We start from the raw sequence: 12,641 nt of genomic DNA, 5'->3' as shown, positions 1-12,641 counted from the left end.
CTTTCTCACATGTTTTACTCTCCTATCAAATTCCTCCTTCTCCAATCCTTTTCCCATCAATTTGGCTTCATTTATCACCTCCCAACTTGTCCTTCCCCTTTCCCCACCCTTCTATGCTGGCTTCTTTCCTCCTCCTTTCCAATCCTGATGAAAGGTTCGGCCTGAAGCATTGACTATTTATTCCTCTCCATAAATCCAGCCTGATCCGAGTTCCTTCAACATTTTGTGTTTGGTACAACAGATGTACACTCCTGTTGTGGAGAATGCTGTTTGGTACACTGAGTAGAACAGCTCAACTGTTGTTGCTTGAACAACTCCCTTGTTCTATAATGTTGGACTTCTCACCCTTTCTGCAATTCAGAGCACCTCAAAACTGAATTATCTTCCACCAACTGTGTTCCTTCAATTCTACCCTTCCCACTTCCTCTGAATTACAATTGAGCCCATTCTTCTGCTTAGAAATCTATCCACAATGTAGCTTGCTGCACTAATATCTTCTGAAAGACTGCTTAAATTTCCTGATCTTGTTTCTGAGCATTTGAACACCAGTGCAAATGTCTCCCTTTTTTAAATCTATTTTTAAAAAAGTGGGTCGAGATTTCTTGACGATGGCATCTAGCTGTCTCAAAGGACAATGCGGGTAGTTTTTCACAATCTGGGAGGAAGGTATGGAGATCCTGGGATGCCCGGTCTTCAAGGTCCCTCTCTTGGCGACACCATTCTAGTCCAAAGGAAAGCTTATGAAGCAATACATTTGGCACCAACTTGGCTGCAGGAGCTGTCGGAAGGATGTTTAGTGATGTTCAGCCACCTTAGGGGTTCCACTCTAGATCTTCTGTCTGGGTTTACTCCCATTGCCTTCATCTTTCCTGAGGCTGCCCATAAGGCAGTGGGGCTATTTACCCATAAATGGGGATCTGGTTCACGAGCACAGCGCTTGATAATATTTCAGTAAAATCCCTTTATATTTTAATAGGTTTGTATTAAAGTAAGTTTATTGACCTTCTAAAGTTTAGGATTTCTAGGCTGTAGATTTCATTGTGACTTTGATTTCCTTTTTTTTTCCCCCCTCAGTGTTTTGTACTTGGTTACTAAGGCAATGTTTGCTCTTGGCATTCCCATTTGTCCCATTTCTGCTCCAAATTTATTCCATGCAAAGTATTTTCTCTATATATGTTTAATAAATTCTTTCTGATGTAACTTCTACCTTTTGCTTTCCATCCCGGCTGCTAGAATCACCACCCCACCCCCCCTGTACCAATTTAAGCCATAATGCTTACATAGCACTGTGGTTATGTTACTGGATCACCAGCCGGTGGCCTGCATTATTGACAGGAGGCAGAGTTTGGCTCCCACTATTTCAACACTCCTGGTGCAAAAGTAAAGCCCATCTTGAGTGCTGTCACCAGAAATTCTACCTTTCTAGAATAATTAAAAAGTATAAATTTAAGTAGTTTTAATAATTGATGGCACCAGTGTGCAATAACAGGTTCATCATAACAGATCTCTGCAGCATAATTTTGACTGATGTCATCTGTGAAGCCTACAGCTGCACTTTTTCTCTTAATTTTAAGAAGGTGTCTATTTCATCATTCTCTACAGCTTCGTAAAACCGATGGTAATCCTGGGGGAATAAATGAGAGAAAATTCACTGCAGTTCGAAAGAGATATTAAGTTTGAAGGTTCGGCTATTATCAAAGTAAACAATTCTGAAATCCTTCTCCAGATAGCCAGGAAACCAAGAAAGAGAAGAACGATCAACAACCCCCAAATCCCCCTCCCCTTCATGCAAAAAAAGGATCAGGTGAAAACTATATTTTAAACAAAAACTAAGACTGAAAGAAGTCCATAGTCCAAATCCGTCTCCAAATGCAGAAAACCTGGGCTGTATCTGTCCTTAAATGATTTGGTCAAATAAACCAAATTTCACTGCTTGTCAAGATTAGGCAGTGCAAGAGGACGTGAGAGTGTTAAATTTTGGGGTGCACATAGAACAACTGGTCAACTATCCATTGGTGTGCCAGTGCAAAACAGTAAAAAATCTGGCCTTGACAATGCAGATCGTGACATGCGAAGATCTGCTGTTGACATTATCATATGATGAACGCTCACTGCTCTTTCCACAAGTATTTCCTTGAAGCAGCGTTATCAACAACCCCCATTTCTTCCCGCGCATCCACATCCAAACATAAAATTCCAGAAGAAGATGAAGTGGAACTTTCACTTTTGACTGAAAATGTGTTCTTACTGCTAAGTTTAAGTCAGTAGTTACGTAGCTGGGCCAATAGGCGGAGGCCTGGATTATTAAAAGGATTTGAATTTAAGTCTCATTGTGCAGTTAAAATTGTTCTTGGTAATAGCTTTGGAATTATTAAACAGGTAAACTAGATTTTTTCAAATTACAATCTCCTTGAAGAAAATAAAATCTATTCTTACATGATGTGAAATTGGAATTTTACTCTGTGGCCACTTTATTAGGTACAGGAGGTAACTAATAAAAGTGGCCACCGGGTGTATGTTCATGATCTTCTGCTGTAGCCCATCCACGTCAAGGTTTGTCATGTGTGTTCAGAGATGCTCTTCTGCACACCATTGTTGTAACATGTTCTTTTGAGTTACCGTTGTCTTCCGTTCAGCTTGAACTAGTCTGACCATTCTCCTCTCATCTCTCTCATTAACTAGACATTTCCACCCACAAACCTGCTGCTCACTGGATATTTTTTGTTTCCCACATCAATCTCTGTTAACCGTGGAGACTGTTGTGCATGAAAATCCCAGATCGGAAGTTTCTGAGATACTAAAATCAATTGTCGGTCTGGCATCAGTAATCATTCCACGGTCAAAGTCACTTTGATCGGATTTCTTCCCCGTTCTGACATTTGGTCTGAACAACCACTGAGCAGCTTGACCGTGTCTGCATGCATTGAGTTACTGCCACATGACTGGCAAATCAGATATTTGCTTAAATGAGCAAGTGTACCTAGTAATGTGGCCATTATATACAGGTATAGATTGTATACAAGTCGCTAATGTAGTTGAATCTTGCCTGCCTTCTACGTTGCCACTTGATAGGGTGGAGGGGTATGGGGATAGATAATAATTGCTACCCCTGTCAGCAATGTCAGATTAATGCATAGATAGAGACGAGATATTTTGCTGTCAAGTACACCGGCACATACCTACACTCATTCTGTAACATAGATTGCAAAAGATTAATGAGATGCAGCCTGGATCTGCTTCCGTGCCGCAGTCAATCCACTCTTACCGAGAACAGGCCGTGAGTGGTCCTTCAAGCAGCTAACATAATCTATTAACACGACTGCCTTTGGAGAGTGGGAAATCTGCCATAAAAATTATATTGGTATGTGTCTATTTCTGCATCTTCGTGCCAGTCTGATATGTTACCTTCTTCATTTAAAACATTTCTGAGTATGGTGAGCAATCTTTGAATGGATGCCTGCACATCGTTTATTAATGCACATTGGAGAGCCCTAGGGTTGATAATTCACTGTACTATTCCCTTCTGACTGGAACAGCTGGTACTTAGTGCTGTCCTTTGACTTTCATCCATATACCTTCGGTTTCAGTCCTTTTTTTAAAAAAAAAGTTATGAATTGAGCTTTAGATTGTCAAATAAAGATCAAATGAACATCTTTAGTTCTGTAAATTCAGCAAAGCACTAATTTCTCAGTTGCATATTTCCTTGAACATTTCAAGTTTCATTTAGTTCTGCTCCAATTTATGCTTATAGGTGCCCCCTCCCTGCGCTCCCCTGCTGATATTTAATTGAGTGGATACCACTGTGAGCTAATCCTGTCTTTTTTAATAGGAGTGTGCTACAAATAACCTCCTGGTACTTTTCTCAACTCAGTGGAACTGGTAGATTTTGATCGGAACATCCGAATTTTAATTAAAAAATATAACCTTGATTTAGCTGCCTCCTCACCTCGTTCAGAACACCACAATGTGTAGAGTTATGTTTTTGTAATCACTTGTGATTTAAAAAAAAATCTCATTTACTGACTAAAAACGTTTATTAAAAGGTGTTAGTTAGGCGTAACGAGGTTAGGTATATTGTGTGTAGTTCTGGTCACCGTCCAACAGGAAAGATATCGATAAGATTGAAAGAGTGCAGAGAAAACCAACAAGTGTTGCCAGGACTGGAGACCTGAGTTATAAGGAAAGATCGAAAAGGTTAGGACTTTATTCTCTGAACCTTAGAAGAATGAGGGGAGATTTGGTGGGTAAGTACAAAATTATGAGGTTAGAGATAGGGTAAATAAATGCAAGCTTTTTCCACTGAGGTTGGGGGAGACTATAACTTGAGGTAATGGGTTAAGGGTGAAAGGTGAACTGTTTAAGAGGAACACGAGGGGAACTTCATTTAGGGGAGACTATAACTCGTGATGGGTTAAGGGTGAAAGGTGAACTGTTTAAGAGGAACATGAGGGAGAACTTCATTTAGCAGGTGGTGAGAGTGTGGGTTGAACTGCCAGTGGAGGCAACCAATCAAGGTTCAATTTCAGCATTTAAGAGAAATTTGGATAACTACATGCAAGGGAGGTGTATGGAGGGCTATTGTCCTGGCACAGGTCGATGGAACTAGACAGGTTAATAGTTTGGCACAGACTAGATGGGCCGAGGGGCCTACTTAGTGCTGTAGTACTCTCTGTTCTTGATTGTAAAAATAATTTGAGACAGATTATCATAGGAACGAATACTGGCAGGAATGTTAATAAAATTACCCTGCTTTTCTTTGAAATTGTGACAGAAACTATTTTATACCCTCCTGAGAGGATGGCAGGTCTTCAATTAATCCGGAATTGGTGATTTCTTACCCCACAATAATTGTTACCATTGAATATTTGTGGTGGAAGTGCATTGGGATCTCCAGCCCGACTTCTCATTTCTTCCAGCAGTGCTTCACTGACAGAGATATCGATCGGCTTGTAATTTATTCTCTTTACTTCCAGCACCCTTTCCACTTCCGACTGCTGAGACCTAACCTAGGAGAAGAGAGATTGTATAAATAACTAGCAACTGAAATAGAAAGCCATCTTTGGTATCTGCCATCTGGTGATCATGTATAAAGAGACTTTTACCAGAGCTGTTGAAGAGTGCTGAAGATATTTCAGGAGGAATTAAAATGCTTAAAAGGTTCACACAACCTACACTGGCTTGTTTGCAGAGCAAAATTACTTGGAAATTGGAAACCAGCTAACGCTTCTACCAAATTCTATTAATTTTTCTATTTTTTAGTAAGCTTTAAATAGGATTTTTATATTCCCTTTTATCTGGCTGTATATCTTGCAGACAAAAGAACACCAGCCAGTCCCCACAGAGGGATCAGAAGTGGAGAGAGTGAACAATTTCAAGTTCCTGGGTGTCAAGATCTCTGAGGGCCTAACCTGGTCCTAATATATAGATGCAGCTAAATGAAGGTTGGACAGCAGTTATATTTCATCAGGAGTTTGAGGAGATTCGGTTTGACACCTAAAACACTTAAACCTCTACAGATGTACCATGGAGAGCATTCTGATGGGCTGAAGAATGGCATGGGGGTGGGGGCTACTGCACAAGATTGAAAGAAGCTGATAAAATTTGTAAAATTAGTCCTTTTTAATCGGCCTTTGTCATATCCAAGACATCTTCAAGGAGCGGCGCCTCAGAAAGGCGGTGTCCATTGTTAAGGATCCCCATCACCCATAACATGTCCTCTTCTCATTGTTACCATCAGGAAGAAGGTACAGAAGTTTGAACGCACACACTCAATGATTCAGGAACAGCTTCTTCCCCTCTGCCACGTGGTTCCTAAATGGACATTGAACCCATGAACACTACCTCACTTTAAAAAAAAATATTATTTCTGTTTTTAATATAACTTTTAATATACTTTAATTCACCTTTTTCTATATTATATATTGCATTGTAGTGCTGCTGCTAAGTTAACAAATTTCACAATATTTGCTGGTTTTAATTAACCTGATTCTGATTATTTGGCCCTTTGGTCCATCTAGTCTGTGCTGAACTATTAATCTGCCTCGTCCCATGGACCTGCACCTGACCATACCCTCCACACCCTCCGATCCATGTTCCGATCCAAATTTCTCTTAAATGTTGAAATTGAACCCACATCCACCACTTCCGCTAACAGCTCATAGCACACTCCAACCACCCTCGGAGTGAAGAAGTTCCCCTTGAACTTTCACCCTTAAACCATGACTTCCAGTTGTAGTCTCACCCAGCTTCAGTGGAAAAAGCCTGCTTGCATTTACCCTATCTACACCCCACAATTTTGTATGCTTCTATCCAATCTCCCCTCATTCTCCTAAACTCCAGGGAATAAACCTATTCAACATTTCCCTATAACTCAGGCTCTCCAGTCCTGTCACCATCTCAGTAAATTTTCTCTGCAGTTTTTCCAATATTATTTACATCTTTCCTGCACACAAAACTCCAAATTAGGCCTCACTAACTTATACAGTTTCAACATTGCATCCCAACTGCTGTACACAATACTCTGATATATGAAGGTTAATGTGACAGAAGTTTTAGAGTCCTAGAACACCACAGCACAGAAACTGGCTCTTTGCTTATCTAGTCTGTGCTAAATGATTTCAGCTGCCCTGTCCCATTTTACCACCCTATCCACATGTGATGCTATTTTAAAGGAATTCTGGATTTGTCTTCCCAGAACCCTCTGTTCTACTGCACTCTTCAGTGCCTTTTCCCTCACTGTGTAAGTCCTACCCTTGTTTGTCCTTCCAAAGTGCAACACCTCACACTCGTCTGCATTAAATACACCACTGATCTTGGTATTATCTGCAAATTTGTTGATCAAGTGTACGATATTATCATCAAGATCATTGATATAGACCACAGACCTGGTACTGATCACTGTGGCTCTCCTCTGGACGTTGGCATTGGCTCCACAGGAGACCTATTTCAATTGACTACTTCATCTTGAATGCCAAGTGACTGACCCCTCATGCTGGACCTTGTCAAAGGCCTTGCTAATAGTCTTAGACTACAAAATGAGTAACAACTGAGGATAATGCAAAATAAAGTGTTACAGCTACAGAGAAAATGCAGTGAGGTAACAATAAGGTGCAAATAATCATGAAATAGATTGTGAGGTCATGAGCCCATCTAATCTGACTAGGGAGCCATTTAATAGTCTTACATCAGCAAGGTAAACATTGTCCTTGAACCCAGTGGTTTATGCTTTAAGCTTTTGTATCTTCTGCTGGATTTAAGAGGAGAGAATGTCTGATATGGTACCTTGATTTCTACATCTGTACTTGAACAGCCATTTTGACTGTAAATCAGCCATCGGAGCTAATGACTCTGTTTTCACTGTATATTAGCATACTATGGCTAGCTGGGCATGTCCTACGCAGGGGTGTCAAACTCATTTTAGGTCACGGGCCGGATTGAGCAAAATGCAGCTTCATGCGGGCCGGATCAGTCGGACGCGTGAGAACACAGCTTTCGTTGCCTCCGTTTTTTTCAGCCTGCTCTCATGTGTCTCAGTCTCTGCTATAACTACAAAGTGTTTCACTTTACAAATTCCGTTTCTTATGAAGAAGACTGCCGAATAAACACTAAAAACCCTGAAAACCTGGTACCTGAATAAACTCAGCATTAGCCATATCATACGCCATAGGCGCTTCGATAACTGGGGCCAGCTTTAATAGTAATTAGATATTATCTCGCAGGCCAAAGATAATTCCACTGCGGGCCGGATTTGGCCCGCGGGCCTTGAGTTTGACATATATGTCCTACAGTCTGCATTTTACATTTGTTTCATATTTGCACATATTAATTGCACTCATTTCATATCTCGTGTTCAGTTTTGTCTCTAACTGCCCTATTAACATGTTGGATGGATGACCTTGGTAACATCTCCAGGGCCAGCTTGGCCTTGCCCAATCAGAGATTCTCAGTGTTCCCTAGACCACCCCTCTCTCACCTTCTCTGCAATGTAAATCTAGCCTGTTTTCCATCTTTCTGAATTCCAACAATGGATCTTCAATTAGAAATGTTAACTTTTCCTTCCACAAATGTCTCCTGATCTATTGAGCTTTTCTGTCATATTCACTTCTTATTTTAATTTCATGACGCTGGATGATTGGGCCGAAGTGATGGGAAGTTCAGTTACTAGTTCTCTTTGTGAATTTAAAGCTTACAGTAACCTAATTATAAAAATAAATCTGTGGCTGATACTTGAAACAGCACTGCAAAGTTTAAAGGGAACTCATGTTTGAGGAATTAGATTAATGATCAGATGTAAAGTTCAAAATCCATTTGTTAAAGTACCACCTGAAAGAGATTTTTTGCAAGTATGAAGTCCTTTGCCTGCATGGTGACTAAGACAGCTTGTATGAAAGTGAGGTTTTCAAGTTGGATGTAAGTACACAATGATATTAGAAGGCGCAGTATCAGAAACACTGATCTTTTCATGTGTATAAGCCTTGGTTTCAGTTCACTGAATTTCATGTCATCTGCAATACAGTAATAAACTTTAGAAAATATCTGGCAGTATAGTGCAAAGACAGCGTAATGATCCACTTGGTAGGAAGACTGAGGGATGGTGATTAAATTTAGTATAATTTAAAGGCAGACAGGCAAGATGATACTCAACGGAGAGTTTTGTAAAATCCACTGAAGATGACAGGATAAGCAAATAAAGCTGTCAACAAGCTTTTATAGATGAGAAGCATGGATGCCAAACTTGAGAAACAGATTTTATCTGGGTACCACACTTCACATTGAGGCATAGCGAGGGCTGAGGGACATGGAAACGACAATTACTAGAATGTGAATGGGGGTTAGAGAATGTTTATACAAGGGTCACAATGATGAAACTAGAATATGCCTCATGCAACAGCATTCAACACCCTTTAGCAGGGTGGAGAGATGAAATAATTTTCTAGGTGCAGAGATATTAGAAGCCAACAGACAAAGATTTATGTTGATTGTTAAAGGAAGCAGAAGGGAAACAATAACAATCCTGTTGATTTTGTGGTTAAGGAAGTTCACCGACATCTCTGTTTCAGGAGGCTAGCGGTAGTGGGCCGCATCACAAATAACAATGAGTCAGCGCATGAAGGAAATGTAGAGAGTTTAGCGACATGGAGTGACAACAACCTTTCTCTTGTTGATGTTTATGTTTTTAATCCAAGGTTCTTTCAGAAGTCAAGGAAGAGACATAAAACTTGTTGCTTCACAATCAGTTTATTAAGCGTTGATCAGAAAAAGGAAACAGGAGCAGAAACTAGTAACAGAAGGCTTAAAGACGAGGCTAAGATGGTGCTGCTTTGTGCTTAGAATATTTTATAGCCATAGTAAGGAAACATTTCATTTGAATTTGTAGATAAGGGTTAACCAATGAAATATCTCCTATTCAAATACTGCAGAACAAAGAAACTCCTAGAGCTTTCTAGAGTTATACTTTGTATAGCCACTAAATTGTTATATGCATATAAGAACTATTTAAGATACAAGCAGATAATTAATAGTTAAACTGCAAAGAAAATAACAATTAACAATCCAATCTAAGTTGGATCCAACACCCTCAACAAAAGAATTGGTCAGTGACTTCAGAAAGGGGCTGGGAGCAGTGCACCTGCTCCTGTCTACATCAACGGTGTAATGGAGTTCAGGTAGAGATCTTCAAGTTCCTACGTGTGAACATCACCAGTAGCCTGACCTGGTCCAACCACATTGCTATCACGACCAAGAAAGCTCATTAACATCTCTATCTGTTGAGGAGCCTAAAGAAATTTGGCATGTTTCCCTTGACTCTTACCAATTTTAAACAATGCACTATAGAAGGCATTCTACCTGGATGCGTAACGGCTTGCTATGGCAACTGCTCTGCAAGATCACAACTGGTCCTCCCTTCCCATTATCTTCAGCACAGACACACTGACCCCCACCACCCCCATGCCCGCCCACCCTCCCCCAGGCTGTGGGCCGAGCCCAATGCTGTACCCTCTGCTCACACATGACTGCGTGCCCAAACACCCAAGCAATCACATTGTTAAGTTAGCCAATGACACGACAGTGGTGGGGCTAATCACTGACAACAATGAGGTGGTTTAAAGAGAGCAAGTGGAAGAGCTTGAAGCCAGGGGCCAGGCAAGTACCTCTTTCTCAATGTCAACAAGACAAAGGAAAAAAGTCTTGACTTCAGAAGATTTCGCATCACTCATACCCCTCTTTCTATCTGGGCCACAGCAGTGGAAACTGCACACAGTTTCGAGTGCCTGGAGTGCACATCTTGCACAACCTCTTGTCCCAGAACACATCATACGTAATCAGGGAAGCTCACCAATGCCTCTTACTTTCCGAGGAGGCTGAAGAGAGCCGTACTATGTACATGTATACTGACGTAATTCTACAGCTTTGCGGTAGAGAGAGTCCTAACAGGCTGCAACTACTGAAATGGCACTGCAGCAGACAGGAAGGCTGTACAACGGGTTGTCGATACGCCTCACTGGCACCAGCCTACCCTCCAACGAGGGCATAAATACAGAGGGAGCCAGTGCCATCATAAAAGATCCCATCTACAGTGCTCACGAACTGTTTATTCCACTCCCATCAGGAGTTAAGCTTTGTAGCATTCATGCCACAGGAATGATAACATTCTCTGAAATTACAACATCAAGGAATTTAAAGTTGCTGACCCTCTCCACCACCGGATCCTCCATCAGCTCCAGAGTAACAGCTATTTTGTTCTCCTCTTTACACTTGTGTACTTGAAAAGACATTAAATAATCTTGAAAGGAACTGCAGAGAGTTGTGGACACAGCACATCATGGAATACAGCCTCCCCTCCCAGTGCTTCTCACTGTCTCAGTAAAACAGCCAACATAGCCAAATACTCCTCCACTGGACGTTCTCTCTTCTCCCTCTCCCATTGAGCAGAAGATACAAAAGCCTGAAAGAATGTACCACCAGGCTCAAGGGCTGTTTCTATCCCACTGTTATCAGACTCCTGAATGGACCCCTTGTACAATAAGATGGACTCTTGACCTCTTCTTATTGTTTACCTGCACTGCACTTCCAAGCTTTCACACTTTATTTTGCATCGTTATTGTTTACCTTGTTCTACATCAGTAATTGATCTGCATGAACAGTTTGCAAGACAAGCTTTTCACTGTATCTTAGTACATATGACAATAATAAACCAATACCAAATTATGCTGCCATCTGTCTAAGCTAAATTACATAGCCTGCACAGACTTAATAATAACCTTCAAGTGTTCATCTAACTGTCTTTGGGACAGTTTATATATTACTGAGCTAAATAGAAAGGGCAGCTAAGAAGGACAAGTGGGGTTGCTCCTACAAAGGCCCATGTATGAAACATGGCCCGATGGCTTCCTCTGTGATCACATGGGTCTGAGTCAGAGACAGATGTCAGGGCAAATGCTAGAACAAAATTTCCAAGCTCTGAAGAAACCAATCCTGCAGCCTTGGGTAAAACCAAATGAACCCACAGCCATCAACAGGATGTGCACTCAGTGGGAACTTCATTAGGTACACCTGTTTGTTAATGTAAATATCTAATCAGCCAATCGTGGGGACATCTCAGTGCATTGAAGCATGCAGACATGGTCAAGAGGTTCAGGTCTTGTTCAGACCAAACATCAGAACGGGAAAGAAATATGATCTCCCGGGATTCTCATGCATAGCGGTCTCTGGAGTTTGCAGAGAGTGGTGAGAAAAATTAAAGAACATCCAGTGAGCAGCCTTGTGATTGAGAGAGGTCAGAGGAAAATGGCCAGACTGGATCAAGCTGACAGTAACCGAAATAACCACGTGTTACAACAGTGGTGTGAAAAGAGCATATCTGATTGCACAACATGTCGAACCTGGAAATGGACGTGCTACCCAAAGAGGTGTACTTAATAAAGTGGACACTGGGTGTATTCTGAGGTCACTCTATCAGCAATAGTGTGTGGTGTCAAGGGAGAGATTATTTTGCTTGTGAGATCCCAGTGTCTTTGTTTAGTTTCAAATCCACTCAGATTGCACCCAATCCTCCTCTTGGAGCTGGAAATTCTCCAGGCAATTCCTTTCAAAAAATACCCTGAAGCAGTAATTACACCTTTTTTGCTTATCATTTCATTAAGCTATCTCCAAACCATCACAACAGATTTCCATGTAGTGCAATTGAGGAACCATGGTTTTATACAAGTTCAAGTTCAAATTTATTTTCATCCAACAGTATCATACATGTATACAGCACTGTGCAAAAGTTTTAGGGGTGTGTGTGTATATAGCTAGGGTGCCCAAGACTTTTGCACAGTACTATACTAATTTTATGTGACCTGTTACTGATTTGTGAGTGACTTGATTCTGATCTGGGTCTCTATTGTGGACTGAGAGTGGGAAGGGGGCAGGGAGAGGGGAACCACGGTTGGGAAAAGGGGAACGGAGAGGAGAGGAAGCAGGAAGCACTCGAGAGACATTCTGTAATGATCAATAAACCAATTGTTTGGAATCAAATGACCTTGCCTGGTGTCTCAGGGGTGGGTGTGTCTGCACCCGCGCTATTCCCCAGCCCCTGGCACCCCCTCTCTGCCACCTGTCCCCACCCGCGGCGCTCCGCCCTCGCCATTCCCAACATC

General features: G+C 41.4%; 1 protein-coding gene across 1 annotated transcript; it reads right to left on the bottom strand.

Annotated features, from left to right (window-relative positions):
- Nucleotides 1-1,461: 1,461 nt before the first annotated feature.
- LOC140728621 (SH3 domain-binding glutamic acid-rich-like protein 3) lies at nt 1,462-6,091 on the bottom strand. The gene is made up of 3 exons (XM_073047623.1): nt 6,071-6,091; nt 4,839-5,006; nt 1,462-1,624 (listed from the first exon to the last, which is right to left on the bottom strand). Exons 1-3 carry the CDS (start codon nt 6,089-6,091, stop codon nt 1,544-1,546), a joined length of 270 nt encoding a protein of 89 aa, XP_072903724.1. The 3' UTR covers nt 1,462-1,543.
- Nucleotides 6,092-12,641: the final 6,550 nt, after the last annotated feature.

The sequence above is a fragment of the Hemitrygon akajei genome, chromosome 5, assembly GCF_048418815.1.
Source record: "Hemitrygon akajei chromosome 5, sHemAka1.3, whole genome shotgun sequence".
NCBI lineage: Eukaryota > Metazoa > Chordata > Chondrichthyes > Myliobatiformes > Dasyatidae > Hemitrygon > Hemitrygon akajei.
The sequence above is the reverse complement of the archived record's forward strand: the minus strand, read 5'-3'. Positions and strand labels throughout refer to the sequence as shown.

Excerpts from the sequence above, each read along its gene's own strand:
- LOC140728621 (XM_073047623.1), bottom strand. The coding sequence starts at position 6,091 with ATGGATCGGAGGGTGTGGAGG. Across the intron at positions 5,007-6,070 it reads TGGATCGGAGGGTGTGGAGG|GTTAGGTCTCAGCAGTCGGA; the intron begins GTATGGTCAGGT and ends CTCTTCTCCTAG. Across the intron at positions 1,625-4,838 it reads ATGGTAACAATTATTGTGGG|GATTACCATCGGTTTTACGA; the intron begins GTAAGAAATCAC and ends TTATTCCCCCAG.